The 17,443-nt window shown below is 42.5% G+C and overlaps 1 protein-coding gene across 12 annotated transcripts in view; it reads left to right on the top strand.

Moving 5' to 3' along the window:
• AOPEP (aminopeptidase O (putative)) overlaps window positions 1–17,443 on the top strand; it is a 389,108-nt gene that overhangs the window by 178,011 nt on the left and 193,654 nt on the right. For 11 of the 12 annotated variants that reach the window (XM_077817475.1, XM_077817474.1, XM_077817471.1 and 8 more), the window contains 2 exons: window positions 15,179–15,368; window positions 16,806–16,915. In XM_077817475.1, the coding sequence (XP_077673601.1) occupies window positions 15,179–15,368; window positions 16,806–16,915 (300 nt within the window). The remainder of the gene's footprint in view (window positions 1–15,178; window positions 15,369–16,805; window positions 16,916–17,443) is intronic. The other variant, XM_077817477.1, reaches the window with a different exon arrangement.

Here is a 17,443-nt window from a genome sequence, read left to right as displayed (position 1 = left end):
TCTGGTAAGACTGGTGCATGATTTAAATGCACTAAGATTTTGCTATGTGTGGTTTGTTACGTGTAGTTTAGTTGGCTATTTAAAGACAGTTTTTGTTTTAGTCACTATAACAGTACTTTTTACACTTGCGGTCTTGAGATAAAGGACCCTATTTTCAAATATGGACTCCTTACCTAGAAGATTCAGTCCTGTATATGGGATTGAATGTCCTTTTAAGGTGCACATGTCTCTATATTAGATTAATAGAGACCATCATCCATGATATAGCAGGATTTCCTGATACAGTGTAAGAAGGAAAAATACATTTCTCAGGTTTTTTGTTGTTGTTTGGTTTGGTTTTTTGTGTGTGGCTAGGCTAGAAGTCTAATTTTTAAAAGCTTAGGGCTAAATTTTCAAAGTGTTGGGTAGACTTTTAACTGTGCTGACTTCCTTTATCTTTGAAATGAATCATGTGGTTGAAATCACAGCCAGAATTTTGCACATATATCCTTTATGAAGTGCACTTAGTTAGTCTTTCATTTGTGTTCGGAAAAAAGGGTGTTAAATGAAGCGAGGGGTGTTAAATTCAGGGGGACTAGCTTGATTGTGTGGGATGTTTCAGTTCTCTTTTGTGCATCTCTTTTATTGCTCTTTTGGGAATGCATCAAAATTTATTTTATCAAATGAGACTTTATGTCCATTTCAGCTAAAGCTAATCTGATTAGTCCTTCTATGGGCATTAGGAGAGCTGTCCTGGCATATAAAAATTATATTTTGTCAGCTCTCATAAATGTTTCCAATATGGCTTAGTTTATTACTGTTAATCAGGGGGTTCTTGAGTTACCCCCGTTCCTGAAGAACATTTGCAGAATTCTCTGTATAAATAATGTTTGGAAGAATCAAACCCATGGCTGATTTGTAAAACCAAAATAATTTTAAACTCAGATTAAAAGCTATTCAAGTTATATATATAGCAACTGCTGTATAAATATAGAGTCACACAAACAGTGACTTCTCCTTTTAAGCAAGGATTTACCTTTAGTCTGTTCACTGAGTATCCAAGGAAAATGGATAATCTGGATGTTACTGAAAGGGAGTAACCAGAAACCTCCTACAAACGCTGCTGATTTTCAGGTCTTACTCTCTGAATTTAGGTTCACATCTCTTTTTCTCTCCACTTGTTCATCTTCTACAAAGCTTCATGCCAAATATCTAATTTATACCATATTTATCAATAAGAAAGGCAGCCTGTTTTGAGTAAGATAACCCAGATGTAGGGTGACCATATTTCCCTATGCTGAATACGGGACACCTTGTAAAATTGCTCATATTCAGCAGCAATCAATCAGAACTATTCAGTAGCCCCCCCCCCAACATGCTATAAAAACTCCAGAGCCCAGCAAGGAAAGAGGGGCCTCAGGAGTTCAGGGGTGGAGGGAAGGCGGCCTCCAGGATACCCCTTCACGTGCACTGCAGTTTGGGATGGCAACATTCCCGGTGCTCCCCAACTCTGCCTATGGACTCAGGGGGCTTCTGCCCCATAGAGAGCACCGGGGATCCAAGATTGAGCCCCGCAGCTCCTGCCTTCAGCCTCATGGAGGTCGCCAGGGCTCAGGCATTCAGCAACACAGCTCCAGCTTCAGCCCGTGGCGGGCACTAGGAATCAGGGTTCAGTCCTCCCATGGCTCTGGCTTCAGCCCTGCGGCGGGTGCTAGGAATCAGGGTTTTAACACAGACACATTCACACCCCACGGCTCCGGCTTCAGCCCCACCGTGGGTGCCGGAGATCGGGACTTCAGTCCCCCCATGACTCCAGCTTCTGCCTCATGGAGGGTGCTGGGGATTGGGGTTGCAGCCCTACAGGGGGCACTGGGGCTCAGGCTCTGGGTTTCAGCATCAGCGCCCAGTGACCCCCTGAAAGTGCTTGCAGACCCTAATTGAGAACCCCTGCTTAAGGTTTCACATAGCGAGGGGTGACACACACCCGTAATCCCTCACACACAGGGCTGCCTCTCGTCCTACCTGACGTGTCATCTTCCTGCCTCTCCACCCAGCCTGAGGCAACCATGTGCTCTCACTGACGAGCCACCGCCTGCCTGCACTCACTTGCCAGTCACAAACAAGACATGGCTGGGCTGCACTGACTGACCACTGACTGACCAGCAGGGGGAGTAGAAAACACAGGATAATTTGCCCATTTTTAAATAAAAGGCGGGACACCTGCAATAGGGCTTAAATACGGGAGTATCCTGTTAAAAACGGGATGGATGGTCACCCTACGAAGACCTGTATAAAAGCTCAAATAATCTGATTTTGTGCAGGGAACTAAGTGGGGATGGAATTCACACTTGACAATCTTTGGGCAGGCTGCCCCTCTATGGTTTGGGGTTTGAATGCTGGATTCATTTAGTCATGGAGCCTGTGGCCATACTGCCAGCCTATAATGAACTGAAGCAGAGCACACACTCTTGGCATGCAAGGGTTGCAGAGACCATTTTTCCATCTAGCGTCTGCGTTGCTCTGCCCTTGCACAGCACCACAATGTGGTTTATGTGGTACAGAGAGATGTGTCAGCTGGCTGCACCAGAGTGACTTTCACCCATAAAATGAGTGACTTGTTGGTTCCATGGTTTGAATTTCTGGAAAGAAACCTGTTTCTGTGTAGTCAGCTTTTGTTTATATTCCCAGTCTGATGTTTCTTATGTTCTAAAAGCCACTGCCTGCCTCCACAACATCTCATCTGACATCACTATATATCCTTAGGCTTTGGGCAAAGGGGTGGAGTAAATGCCTGCAGATCAAGATAGGGAGAATTGTTCTCATCAGTAGTTGTTTAACACACTGTATAAAATGTACAGGTAATACAGGAGATTGTAGGTACTGGTAAGGTACCATGTTACTCTATGATACTAGAAAGATGGATCACAACAGCAAACTGACAGTCAAAGACAGACTTGAATAAAAATAACACTGGAAGAAGACTGTTCCCTGCATCACTTACCTGGGAAATTGTAGGTTACATACAGTGACATTCAAAAACTAATGAGAAGTTGGATTTTCTTGCAGATTACATTTAAACAGATGCTGTCACTTTGAATTTCTAATTGACTAATTTTTACAAATTCCAGTTTCTGGTAGAGCAATCTTTAAAAAGCACATTCTGATGATTTTTTAAAATACTCCTTTAAAAATATTTTAAAGGGATTAATTTTATTCCTCTGATTATTTTAATAAGAGTTTTGCATAAAAGGATAAACTAACTAGTTCATTAAATAGCAGAGAGTGAAACTGACTGTACACAAGGTGCTGAACAAAATTTTTATTCTTTAACTTCTTTCAATTATAGTGATCGTGGGTGTTCATTTTAACGATAGAAGGTGCAAAATTTTCAAGTAGAGATGTTATTTTCCAGTTGGTGGAGTGGAGGGTCCCCTTTAAGGATCTCTTCTGTTATCTTGATAAATAAGTGAGAAGTTATACCTATAACTCTGTATATTATATGAGAATTTTTCTCTTAATCCCATCTATTCAAGCTTCAAAAGGGGTGGGACAAGTCTGTTAGAAATGTGCTTTGCACACTGTCAGATCACTAACTAAAGAGCTACTAATTAAGTGTACACATGTGCAGTAAACTAGAGTCCATGTGTCTGCTCTTTTCCTGTTGACTAAAAATTGCATGAGAACAGTCAGCGATGGTACATTTCTGCAGCTATGTTCTAATGGGCACCTCTATATAATTAGTCTGGAGACAAAGTTGTACAGAATTGCTGACAGAGAAATGGCTTCTCAGCTAGTTAGACTCCTGTTCTGATCTCTGTCCCTCTTGGAAGCCTTTTATTTGTTGAAGAAAATGTAAGCATTTGTTAAGGAAATCCAAGTGGGCAAATTTTGATGACTTCAGTACACAACAAGGACAATCAAGTCTAATGAAGGAAAGTGTATCTCTGCTGCTCAGACCAAATGAAAAATAATTATTTCCCTTTGGGGCCAATTCTCCATTCCTATGTGTCAGACTTGTTCCCTCATACCATACTTTTTGTCTTCATATTTCACATACTGTAGCTTAGTTGGGAGAGGCAGACCTCATTCAATCAAATTATGTGGAAATCAGACTTCTGACGGTTGTGATTCTGGCCAGAATAAAGCCCTTTTTGTTTGAAAAGTGTACACAAGTATGTACTTGTTGAAAGCAAGTCATTAATTTCTTTTTCTATAATGGGCATTGGGAACCACTCCAGCTTTCTGGGAAGGATTGCTGTATTTTTTGTTCACTGGGTATGGCTACCAGTGCTTCTTACCACACCCGTGCAACCTGTTCTGGCCTGCTGGCAGAAGTTACTTGCAAATTGAGCCAACAAATTTTCAAGTGAAAACCTTCAGAACCCTTCAGGTTCTGTATAGGTTGGGCAGAGTGGGTCAGGTCTTAATGTAATTGCAGAAGTGAATTAACTGTTCTCATCCCCAACTCAGATCAAGTTCTTCTTTTCCACATAAGGGAAGAGAAGGTTAAATTCCTGTAACTGTTGGATGGCGAGTGTGACAGTTAGGATCACAGAAAACCCCTTGGGAACTGCCAACTGATGTGCTGAGACTAGCCCTGAGCTGTTTCCTCTGCCAGCTTGGGCCTTCAGAACACTGCCTGGTTTGAGCTAGACACGCTTGCCTGCTGCAAACCCAGACCCAGGTCTGAACCACGTCCCCTGAATGCTGCAGGCTTAACTGAAAACAGCTTAAGAAGTGTTCCAGTCTCCAACACTCAGATGCCCAACTCCCAGTGGGGTCCAAACCGCAAATAAGTCTGTTTAAAGCTTATACAGGGTAAACTCATAAATTGTTCGCCCTCTATAACACTGATAGAGAGATATATGCACAGCTGTTTCCCCCCCCCAGGTATTAATACATACTCTGGATTAATTAATAAGTAAAAAGTGATTTTATTAAATACAAAAAGTAGGATTTAAGTGGTTCCAAGTAGTAACAGACAGAACAAAGTGAATTACCAAGCAAAATAAAATAAAACACGCAAGCCTATGCCTAATACAGTAAGAAAATTATTACAGATGAAACCTCACCCTCAGAGATGTTCCAGTAAGCTTCTTTTACATACTACCCTCCTTCTAGTCTGGGTCCAGCAATCAGTCACACCCCCATGGTTACTGTCCTTTGTTCCAGTTTCTTTCAGGTATCCTTTCAGATTGGAGAGGCTATCTCTTGAGCCAGCTGAAGACCAGATGGAGGAGTCTCCCAGGGGCTTAAATAGATTTCCTCTTGTGGGTGGACACCTCTCCCTCCCCCTGTGTAGAATCCCAGCCACAAGATGGAGTTTTGGAGTCACATGGGCAAGTCACATGTCCATGCATGACTCAGAACTTACAGGCAGCAGCCATTGTTCACATGCAACTTTGAACATTCTCAGGTAGACTTCTTATGTGGATTGGAGTCTTCCAAGATCCATTGTCTGTTAAGTGTTTCTTGATTGGGCACTTAACTTGCAAATTTCTTTCTAAAGAAGCTGACCAAATGCCTTACTAAGGTTGCTTAAAATCAGACAAGTACACAGCCAATATTCATAACTTCGAGTACAAAAATGATACATTCATACAAATAGGATGAATATATTCAGTAGATCATAACCTTTGCAGAGATGTGTTACATGGCATGTCTAGCATAAAACATATTCCAGTTATGTCATATTTACTTTCATAAGCATATTTCCATAAAGCATTATGCGGTGCAACGTCACAGTGAGGAATGGCTATAACTTTTTCTTCTCTGTTAAATGCATATTTTAGATTGACATATGACAGCACAATGATGTATGTTGTAGACTCCAGCTCAAGAGCCAGTTAGAAAACCCACTCTTAGACCAGGGCTTGTGTCTGACTGTATCGGAGTTCTGGCCCCTGAAGACCAGAGACAGTAGTAGTTTGAGAGGTGTCTGGGGAAAGTGAAAGAACTAACCAAAACAGATAGTGAGTAAGAGGAAGATGGGCCTGGGCAATAGTTCGTGTCTAAAAGGGGGAAGGAGTAGAAAAGGCCAGGCCTTTAACCCCTGTAGGGGCCCAAGACCAAGAGCCTTGTACAGTGTGTGGGGCAAGGCTCCCCTCTCTCCCACCCAGGCCAGACTGGTGTTTGGGGTAGTTAGACTCATGTGGGAAATTTAAAGAAGAAAATGATCAGATGACTGGGTGACTCAAAAAGGAGACTTCAAACCCAATCAGAGAGAGTTCATAGGCGAGGGAGGCCAAGACTTAAAGGGAGACAGTCCCAGAAGGAAGGCTGTGGAAACTTAATCTTGGACTAAAGGGGAGAGGCCAGGGAGGGCAGGACTGGAACTACACAGTCCCATGAAGGAGGGCTTCGGACCCTCAACTTAGGGATGGACGGAAAGATGAATGCAAAGCAGGGCACCAAAGGAACTGCAGAGGCTCCGGGTGGTTGTCTGCCCAATGCTAATTGTAGGAGGCACAGGTGCCAACTTTCCAAAGTGCCAGGGGGTGCTCAAAGCCCGGCTCTGCTCCAGGCCCTACCGCCACTTCACCCCTTCCCCCAAGGCCCCACCCCCGCCTGGCCTCTTCTCGCCCAGTTCTGCCCCCTCCCCCAAGCACGCCACATCCTCTTTCCTCCCCGCTCAGCCTTCTGCACACCACAAAACAGCTGATCATGGTGGGCAGGAAGGAGAGGGAGGCACTAATATGCAGTGCCTGCCGGCGGGCGGGAGACATTGGTGGGGTGGGGGAGAACTGACAGGAGGGCTGCTGGTGAGTGCTCAGCACCCACCATTTTTTACCTGTGGGTGCTCCAGCCCCGGAACACCCATGGAGTCGGCACCTGTGGTAGGAGGGATGCTTCTAAGCATGTCCCCTTGCTGCGTGGAGTGCCACTGTTGTCCTCTGTCTCATATTCTCCTCAGGTTCCTGGAAATAATCCACTCACACCCGAGTCTTTAAAAACAATATTCCCCCTCTTTTGGAGTCTGATTTATTAAACATAGTCCAGTTCCCAAAAGAGAATCTTCTTGCTCACCCCTAGGCTGAGGACCCCAAAGCCCTCTTTCCTGGGACTGTGTGGTTTCAGGCCTAACCACCCTGACCTATGTAGTCTCTCTGACTTGGGTTGATGCCTTTTTCTGAGTCACTCACCCTGTCATCTGACCTCTCCCTTGACGTTTCCAGTGGGTCTAATTACCCCAAACACTAGTCTGGACTGGCTGGGAGAGAGGGGAGCCTTGTGCCACTCACTCAGAAAGGATCCTGGTCCCAGGCCCTAAAGGAACAGCAGTCTGGGCTTTCATACTCCTTCATCTCACCCCATCCCCACCCCCCAGACACTAACTATTGCCCGGGACCATCTTCCTCTCACTCAGTGTCCGTTTTAATTACTGCTTCGGGCCTTTCCTGGACACCTGGAACAGGATAGCTTGCCTCTTAAACAGCCTCTTCTGGTCTTAAATGGCTAGCACCCCATTACATTGACCTTGAGGAAAGAGGTTGTCCAGACACACTGCTGTTCAACATGTTATGTAGTCTGGTTATAAATAAGAAGCTTTATTTTCATTCTTACTGACAACATGAGAATATGTATGTAGTGCAGTTGTAGCCGTGTCGGTCTCATAATATTAGAGAGACAAGGAGGGTGTGGAGCTCTGTGTGGCTCAAAAGCTTGTCTCTCTCACCAACAAAAGTTGGTCCAATAAAAGGTATTACCTCACCCCCCTTGTCTCTCTAATATGAAACCATGTCATCCATCCTTCAAGAGAAAATGAGAAAAGCTGACAGCATAGGGATCAGAAGGCTGAGAAAGTGCAGACACCTATTTGAATGATGTTGGGACTCTGGTTTGGAGAAAAAAATCTCACATGTGTTAGCTGTTAACTGTTAAACCAGTATAACATCTTCAAAATATGACAACAGGTGAAGGCAGACAACTAAATAGTGACAAATTTTGTAAGTGCTTGTATACAATTGCTAGAAGTATAATAAGAAGGGTGAACTTGAGTGCCTGGTATTAAATAAGGATATAGATATCACAGGAATCCCAAAAACATGGTGGAATGATGATAATCAAGGGGACCTGGTAATACCAGGGTACAAAATATATAGAAACAACAGAGTATGTCATGCTCGTGAGGGAGTGGCACTATAAGTGAAAGAAAGCATAGTCAAATATAGGAAATATCTAAATTAAATAAATCCAACTCTACCGTAGAATCTCTGCAGATAAAAATTCCATGCTTGAATAATGAGAGTTTAGCAGTAGAATATACTACTGCCCACCTGACCAGGATGGTGACAGTGATTGTGAAATGCTCAGGGAGATTGTAAAGAGGCTACAAAAACAGAAAACCCAGTGATAATGGGGGAATTCAACTATCCTCATATTGACTGGGTACATGTTACCTTAGGGCGGAATGCAGAGATAATATTTCTAGACACCATTAATAATGGCTTCTTGGAGCAACTAGTTCTGGAACCCACAAAGGGAGAGGCAATTCCTGATTTAGTCCTAAATTGAGCATAACATCTCATCCAAGACATGAATATAACTGAACTGCTCAGTAATAGTGACCACAATGTAATAACATTTAATGAGCTTCTACAGGAAAAAATACCAAAGAAACCCACCACAGTAGCATTTAACTTCACAAAGGGGAATTATGCAGAAAATGAGGAAGCTGATTAAACAGAAGCAAACAGGAACAGTCACAAGAGTGAAATGTCTGCAAGCTGCATGGAAAATTTTTTAAAACACCATAATAGAGTCTCAAACTAAATGTATGTCCCAAAGGACAAAATAAAACAACAACAGAGGATCAAAAAATGCCACCATGGATAAATAACAGAGTAAAAGAGATGGTTAGAGACAAAAAGACATCCTTTTAAAAATTGGAAGTCAAATTCTACTGAGGAAAATAGAAAGGAGCATGAACTCTGGCAAGTCACGTGTAAAACTATAATTAGGCAGACCAAAAAAGATTTTGAAGAGCAACTGGCAAAAGACCCAAAAACTAAGAGCAAAAAAATTTGTAATGAATGATCAAGGTGGTAAAGGAGCATTCGAGGCAGAAAAGGCCATTGTGGAGAAGCTAAATGTACTCCTTTGCATTGATCCTCACTGCAGAGGATGTGAGGAGATTTCCATACCTGAGCCATTCTTTTCAGGTGACAAATCTGAGGAACTGTCCCTGATTGAGTTGTCAGTAGAGGAGGTTCTGGAACAAATCTATAAATTAAACAGTAATAAGTTGCCAGGACTAGATGGTATTCACCCAAGAGATCTGAAGGAGCTCAGATATGAAACTGTAGAACTACTGTCTGTAGTATGTAATCTATCACTTAAATCAGCCTCTGTACCAAATAACTGGAGAATAGCTAATGTAATGCTGATTTTTTTTAAAAAAGGCTCCAGAGGTGATCCAGACCATTACAGGCCAGTAAGCCTCAGTCCCGGAGAAACTGGTTGAAATGAAAAGAACAGAATTATCAGACACATAGATGAACACAGTATGTTGGGGAAGAGTCAAGATGGCTCTGTAAGGGGAAATCATGTCTTACCAATTGATTAGAATTCTTTGAGGGTGTCAGCAAGCATGTAGACAAGAGTGATCCAGTTGATAGTGTATTTGGACTTTCAGAGAGCCTTTGACAAGGTCCCACACCAAAGACTCCTACGCCAAGTAAGCAGTCATGGGATAAGAGGGAAGGTCCTCTCAGGGATCACTAACTGCTTAAAAGATAGGAAACAACGGGTAGGATAAATGGTCAGTTTTAACAGTAGAGAGAAGTAAATAGCAGGATTCCCCAAGGATCTGTACTGTGACCAGTAAATGATCTGGAAAAGGGCGTGAACAGTGAGATGGCAAAGTTTGCAGATGACACAAAGTTACTCAAGATAGTTTAGTCCAAAGCAGACTGTGAAGAGTTACAAAGGGATTTCCCTGAACTTCATGACTGGGCAACAAAATGGCAGATTAAATTAAATGTTGATAAATGCAAAATAGTGCACTTTGGAAAACATAATGCCAACTATACAGACAAAATGATGAGGTCTAAGTTACCTGTTATCACTCAAGAAAGAGATCTTGGAGTCATCATAGATAATTCTTTGAAAATATCTGCTCAATGTACAGCAGAATGTTAGCAATCATTAGGACTGGGTAGATAAAAAAACAGAAAATATCATAATTCCACTGTATAAATCCCTGGTACGCCCACACCTAGAATACTGCATGCAGTTTTGGTTGCCCCATCTCAAAAAAGACATATTGGAATTGGAAAAGGTACCAAGAAAGGCAACAAAAATGATTAGGAATATGGAACAGCTTCCATACAAGAAAGGATTAAAAAGACTGGGACAGTTCAGTTGAGAAAAGAAATGACCCCGGGGGAATGTGATAGAAATCTATAAACTCATGACTGGTATGGAGAAAGTGAATAAGGAAATGTTATTTACTCCTTCACATAACACAAGAACCAGGGATCACTCAATGAAATTAATAGGCAGCAAATTTAAAGCAAACATAAGAAAGTACTTCTTCATACAATGCATAGTCAATCTTTGGAACTCATTGTCAAGGGACGTTGTGCAGGCCAAAAATATAACTGGGTTAAAAAAATTGGATAAATTCATGGAGGATAGGACCATCAATGCGTATTATTGAAAATGATCAGGAACACAACCCCATGCTCTGGGTGTCCCTAAACTTCTGACTGCCAGAAGCTGGGACTGGATGAGAGGGCATGGCTCACTTGAAAATTGCCCTGTTCTGTTCATTCCCTCTGGAATGGTCATTGTTGGAAGACAGGACCCTGGGCTAGATGGACCTTACCCAGTATGGCTATTCTAAGACATTTTTTTGAATATTTATTTTCTCTTTATCTTACTGGTTATTCTATTTCATGTTTTAGCAGTATGGGCCAAACCCTATGATAGTCCCTATTGTGTTAGTTAAGAGCTTTGCCTGAATGCCTGAAAAGAAACTGCAGAATTTTGACTGATCAGAGATGAAATATTTTCAATTTGAAAATATCATTGATAGAGAAAGTCCATTGTTCTAAGTAACAGCACAGGTCAGGAATAATGTATATCTCCTTTACTCAACACATTTCCCTGAAAGAAAAACAACTGAGTTGGAGATTGTTCATTGTCTGAAGGCTGACTGCCCGTACTTACAGCATGATAGTAGTTAAAATGACATGATATTGCTGACACAGTTGGTGCTGGAATATGTCAGGTGAAGAAGTCCAGCATATTAGTACAAACCTTAGGAGTTGGTGGCAAATGTGAAGATTGTACTCATTCGGGAATGTAGTGTTCAGACACATTTGCACCTCATGGGCTAAAATGCTGGATTGTATCCTAGAATGTAGACATCAAGAGCTCCTGACAACAGGTACCAAACCTTGAGCTTAGAATCAGTAAATCATGTTGATGACCAGGGTACAACATTCATATCCTTGATGGAAAATTCTGTTGGACTACTAGATGTTACAACCTTGTCATCATCCCTGTTATCCTAGGCTTCACATGGAGCATTGTTGTATTTATCAAGCCCTTCGGGAATGATACTGGTAGTAAAAAATGTAGGTAATATTGATGAGTACAGCTGACATCCCACATAATCTGACAGAATGTAGTGTCTTGTGAGATTAAGGGGGCCTAAATATATGGTCTTCAAATATATGCTGGAAAGCTAGAATTTCTCTAAAATAAATACATGGCACTATAGTTGAAGACTCAGACTTCTTCCTGGATCAGTAGGCACTGGAAGTTCTGTGGAGGCTACATGTTCAGCCTTTAGAAAAAGTGAGGTTAGGATAAACAAGCACCCTACATTGCTCTGTGGTTGCACATCTGACAGTCTCAGGAGTGGGGTTGATAAACTGTAGAAGGGAATTATGTGATGCCCTAAACTGGAAGAACAGCTGGCATGATGACAGCAAGCAAAATAAAGGGGAGGATTTGAGGTATTCTCAGAGAAAGGGGGGCAAGGTGAGCACAAATACTCTAAAATGAAATTCTGCTCCTACACACCTTTATTTTCCATTCGTTTAGAAAGCTTCACATTTTCCTTTTGGACGGAATCTGCCTTGAATATATTTCCTCACCAAAAAAATTAATTAATTATTTTCCCCCCAAAAGATGCATATTGCCAAAGTGTGACCTTTCTGTTATTTAAGTAACTTAGAATAGAAACTGTGACACTGGGAAATAAAAGTTATACCTTTATTTCCCTATATATGTTTAGTAGATACTTAAAAAGCATACCCTAATCCGAGCCTGTTTGTAAGGAATGAAGTTACCCTTGTTTTGTTTAGCCAAATGGTCGAAACGCTGTCAACAATATGTCTGGAATGTTATTTACTTGATACATTTCTGTGGTTTTTCTTTGTAGGACTGCACATGCCACAGCTAGGGATCATTTACTTAAAAATGGCCAAAGCAATACCCCCAAGTTGCAGTTATTCTTCTCAACAGGGGCTTGGTAATCAAATGGAGTGTCTCATCATGTTCAGCAGCTTCTGTGCTTTTTTCCTCTCCCTTTTTTGTTGTTGTTCTTGATAATCTGAGTTGATTTTTGTAGAGATTTGGAGAAGTGCTATTTATTCTTGCTCTTTGTTCTCTGTAACTTGATTCCTTTACTAGTACTTCAGCTTTTTGCAATGTGTGTTGTGATACTAGCTGATTTGAGTGCATTTAACCTGCTTTTTTGAACTATTATTATTTTAGAAGATGATGATTATTGTATGGGTCTTTTGTTGTTGTTGTTTGTTTAACCACAAGCCATGGTGTTTTAAATTAAGATGTCAGATCCAGACATGTAGATTAAGTGCAAGAGAATGGTGGGTGTTTTAACGTTTCTAACGGAAGGGTATGGCAGGTTGGAGAAGATCTTTGATTACTAGAATCTACTTCTTGGAAATGTCGTAAGGCCATTTGGCCAGTGTTCAGGAGGTGAGACTTACCTCTAAAACTTCCTGTTCTTTACCATTATGCTGCAACACCTCAGATGGTATGGATCTTGGAAAACGTTTGGGATATGGATTAGGTGGAGGCAGAGGATACCTGAAATTAGAAGGGAAATACTGGATCTTGATCCATATCTATAGGGTTGCCAACCCTCCCGGTTTTGCCAGGAGTCTCTCAGAATTTGGCTCCATCTCCTGGAGGCCACTGAAGCCAAACCAGGAGATTTTCTGGCCGCTAAAAGTCTGGCTGTGCAGCAGGGCTAAGGCAGGCTCCCTACCTGACCTGGTCCCACACCATTCCCTGAAGTGGCCAGTACGATCCTGCAACCCCTGGCAGGGGTCAGGGAGTTCCACGTGCTGCCCCTGCCAGCAGGTACTGCCCCCGGAGCTTCCTTTGGCCACAGTTCCCATTTCTGTGGAGTCAGTGCTCAGGGAGTGGGTAGCATGCAGAGACCCCTGCCTCCCTCCCGGGGACCATAGGAACATGCTGGCCACATCCAGGAGTGGCGTGGGGCCAGGGCAGGCAGGAAGCCTACCTTAGCCCTGCTGCGGTGCTGACCAGGAGCCACCTGAGGTAAGCGCCACCTGGTCAGAGCCCTCACCCCCTCCCACACTCCAATCCCCTGTCCCAGCCCTGAGCCCCATCCCAGAGCCTATACCTCATACCCCAACCCCCTCCTCAGCCCTGACCCCTTCCAGCACCCAAACTCTCTCCCAGAGCCCTCACCCCTCCCGCACCCCAATCCCCTGTTCCAGCCCTGAGCCCCATCCCAAAGCCTATACCACATACCCCACCCCCGTCCCCCAGCCCTGACCCCCCTCCAACACCCAAACTCCCTCCCAGAGCTTGCACCCCGCACCTCCGCCTACATCCCAACCCCCTGCCCCAGGCTTAGCCTGGAGCTCCCCACACATTCCAAACCCCTGCCCCAGCCCAGTGAAAGTGATTGAGGGTGGGGGAGAGTGAGCAATGGAGGGGGGGAGGCCTCAAAGAAGGGCCGGTGTGGGGCAGGAAAGGGGCAGGGCAAGAATGTTTGGGTTAGTGTGATTACTGTTGACAACCCTACATATGTATGAAAGGAGCCTAGCTCTGTCCCTTTTCCAGGCCCATTTGTAGCTCTGTGGCAGCACTGTGCTGGTAATTCTCCTTTAATCCCTTGGATCATAATCACCTCAAGCCAAATTCTGCCACCCTTACTCACACCAAGAGGCACCTTATTACAAGAGTAGTTCAGTAACTTTACTGGAGCATTGAATTTCTTCTTGACAAAAGTGTAGACGAAGCTATCTCAGAAAGCAGAGCACAGCAGCCATAATTTGCAATACAATTTAAGCATTTTCCTTAGTGAATTATACCGCATAAAGCATGTTTCCCCAACTCCTCCCCCATCAGATCAGACCTTCCCTTAGTACAGGGGTTCTGTTATATTCATTGGGGCGTAGTGGGGACTATGCAGAGTGGGGAAGAAAACACCACGTATCTACATTTCCCTTCTGCCTTCCCCCAACTGTATCCAGTGAAGTGAGCTGTAGCTCACGAAAGCTTATGCTCAAATAAATTTGTTAGTCTCTAAGGTGCCACAAGTACTCCTGTTCTTTTTGCGAATACAGACTAACATGGCTGCTACTCTGAAACCTGTCATGTGGTAAAGGGCTTTCTGCTTCCCTGTGCACCTCATAGAGTGATTGAAGCATAGGGCTCTTAGACTGTATCATGTTTGTTAACTTGTCTGGATTGTAACAAATCAAATATGGCTTGTATGTGTGTGCTTTATCCTACATGCTTTTTGTTGCCTTTGGATAGCAAGTTGTTTTCTTTTGAAACCATTTTTGCTGTATTTATTTCCTACTTTGATCATTTTACTGATAAATACCTCCTGTCTGTAGTCACACCTGCTCTTTTATTATCCTAGCTTAAATATAAATGCTTCCACTGAAATAAATCAGCCTTGTAATTTGAAAAATGTAAAACTTTGGTTTAAGTTACTTATTACAGGTAATATACGTTTGATGGTTGAATATGAAAAAACTGCTTGGCAGAATTTTAGCTTGAATCTCTGCCAGACAACATTAAAGTGCAACCTAATTCCCAAAAACGCCCAAGCTGTCATGACCTAACATGCATATAGTAATAACAGGCTGATAAGGCTAATAAAGTCTACATATTACTATAGCCACGCAATGCATGCTGTAACAGGACTATAATGTGTTTTGTCCTTCGTATTATGCAGCCCACACATCATCTTCCTGTCACAGAGCGTATTAACTGGAGGGAGCCATCTCTGTGGAACACGTCTGTGCCATGAAATTGCTCATGCTTGGTTTGGACTGGCCATTGGTGCTCGTGATTGGACTGAAGAATGGATAAGTGAAGGGTTTGCTACTTACTTGGAAGATGTATTTTGGGCAGTAGCACAACAGGTACGAAGACAGATCACCATTCTGTTTTATAATGTAGAAATTAAGATGCTCTCTAACTGAATGCCTTAGTATTAAATGGAAGGAAATTACTATAAATCTATATTTAAAAGTAGTACGTTCTGAGGCTACGTCTGTTAGAATGCAGATTCCAGCAGCACTATAAATTGGTTTAAAATTCCTTACTTCCACACCTAACCACACTGAACATGAACCTTTTCAAAGGTATAGGTCATTGCATTATAAGAGCTGAAACATATTTTCTCAATGATCATCCACCCAAAGACCCACTACTCAAAATTGCCCAATTTCTCCCAATCCATTGCTCTTTTTTGTCCTTTCCACCCATCTAATCATCTTTCCCATATCTGAGCACCACTTAAGTCAACAACACCATGTGGTCATGTGGAGTCCATCAGTGTCCAAGGACTCTTCTGGGCTGGGACTCTATTTTTGTTTGTTTTGTAAAATACCAGACATATATATGGCACTATATAAAATCATTACCACCACCACATCTAGATTTCTAGAGAGAGAAAGAAAGAAAGATGCAGGCCCTGCCCAACTGCTTTCCCTTCCCATCCTCAAACTCTTCTCTGATCCCCAACTTTACTATCACTCCTCTGTTACAAGCTGCTTCTATTCATTGCCTCTAGTCTGTTTTGAGCCAGCTGAAAGCATTTGCTCTGTAGCAAATCTTGCAGAACTGGCAGGGAATGGGCAACAAAAATCACAACTGGATGATTTTATTCCTATTAATTTACAAGGCTATGAAAAGTATTTCTTTTTTAATCATCGGGTAATTTTGTTGCTGTATATTAATGGTGTTATAAATATACTCTATATTACATCACAGTAACTGCAGCTCAGACTGCAAGAGTAGTGTAGTTCAAGAGAATGTCAAATTTTATTTCCATAAGGAGAAATCAGAAGTTAATTCATTTGTATCCAACAAATTGGCATATCATTAGCAACCATCACTGTAAATATGCTTTTGGTAGGGGGGGAAATGCAACAGGGAGCTTTCACCAGCAAAGCTGAAATAGTAGGAAAGAGGAGTGAAATCAGGACACAAAACAGCTTTCTGCTTTCAAGGCTGGGAAGAATAAAGATGCAGCCAGAACTGATATGCCAGGTATCTGTACTGTATGCCCAGTTCACTTATTGCCAATCTCTGAGGAGAAAACAACCTGCCTATCTCCCTCCTCAGGCAGAAATATTTAACTGACTATTGATTTGATGCTCCCAGTGAGGCGCCTGTTTTCCCTGTGCTGGTCTTAACCCTTTGTAAAGCTTGCATTTTTCAACAAGGGTGCGGATGTTTGTGCCATCCTCTGCTCCTCCTACATATTAAAGGGAAACAAAACAAGTCTTTCCATCAGAAAATTATTGACCATTGGGGAAAACAACAAACAATGAACTACGTATTTTTATACTAAGCAGCTGCCACATGACGAAGCAAGAGAGCAGCAGGAGTTGAAAGCTTTGCTGCGCTGGCGACGGCTCAGAGATGAGGTGCAGAACTCTAAAGAAGAGCTGCAAGTATTAAGGTAAAAATACAATAGCATATTCTTTTCCTTTGCACATGTGCTCTCTCTCTCCCTCCTGCCCATTTCCCCCTCTGCATCCATCCATCCATTCCCCTCCAAAGGAAATACACCCAAATCATCTGATTACATCTACTGCATTTCCTTATTTCTTTCTGAAGAAAAAAGATATCCTAATTAATTTGAACTAGGTTTCTCCTCTTCTGCATTATGTGAATTTTTTTAAAGGCTTCAAAAATGTGGGTTTGTGTTTGATATAAAATGTTTCTAAACATTTTATAAGTGCTTCTGTTCAGGAAAATAGCAAGAGGCCATTTCCTGAACAAAGTTCCTTGTTTAAAGCCATAATAGTTGCTTTATATTGTGGTTGAAGACAAGCACAAAGATGAGGTACAGTATCTAACTAAGTGGTTTTCAAACTTTTTTTCTGGCGACCTAGTTGAAGAGAATTGTTGATGCCCGCGACCCAACAGAGCTGGGCATGAGGGGTTTTGGATGTGGGAGGGGCTCAGGGCTGAGGCAGAGAGTTGG

Source organism: Eretmochelys imbricata, chromosome 5 (assembly GCF_965152235.1).
Source record: "Eretmochelys imbricata isolate rEreImb1 chromosome 5, rEreImb1.hap1, whole genome shotgun sequence".
Lineage (NCBI taxonomy): Eukaryota > Metazoa > Chordata > Testudines > Cheloniidae > Eretmochelys > Eretmochelys imbricata.
The sequence above is the reverse complement of the archived record's forward strand: the minus strand, read 5'-3'. Positions and strand labels throughout refer to the sequence as shown.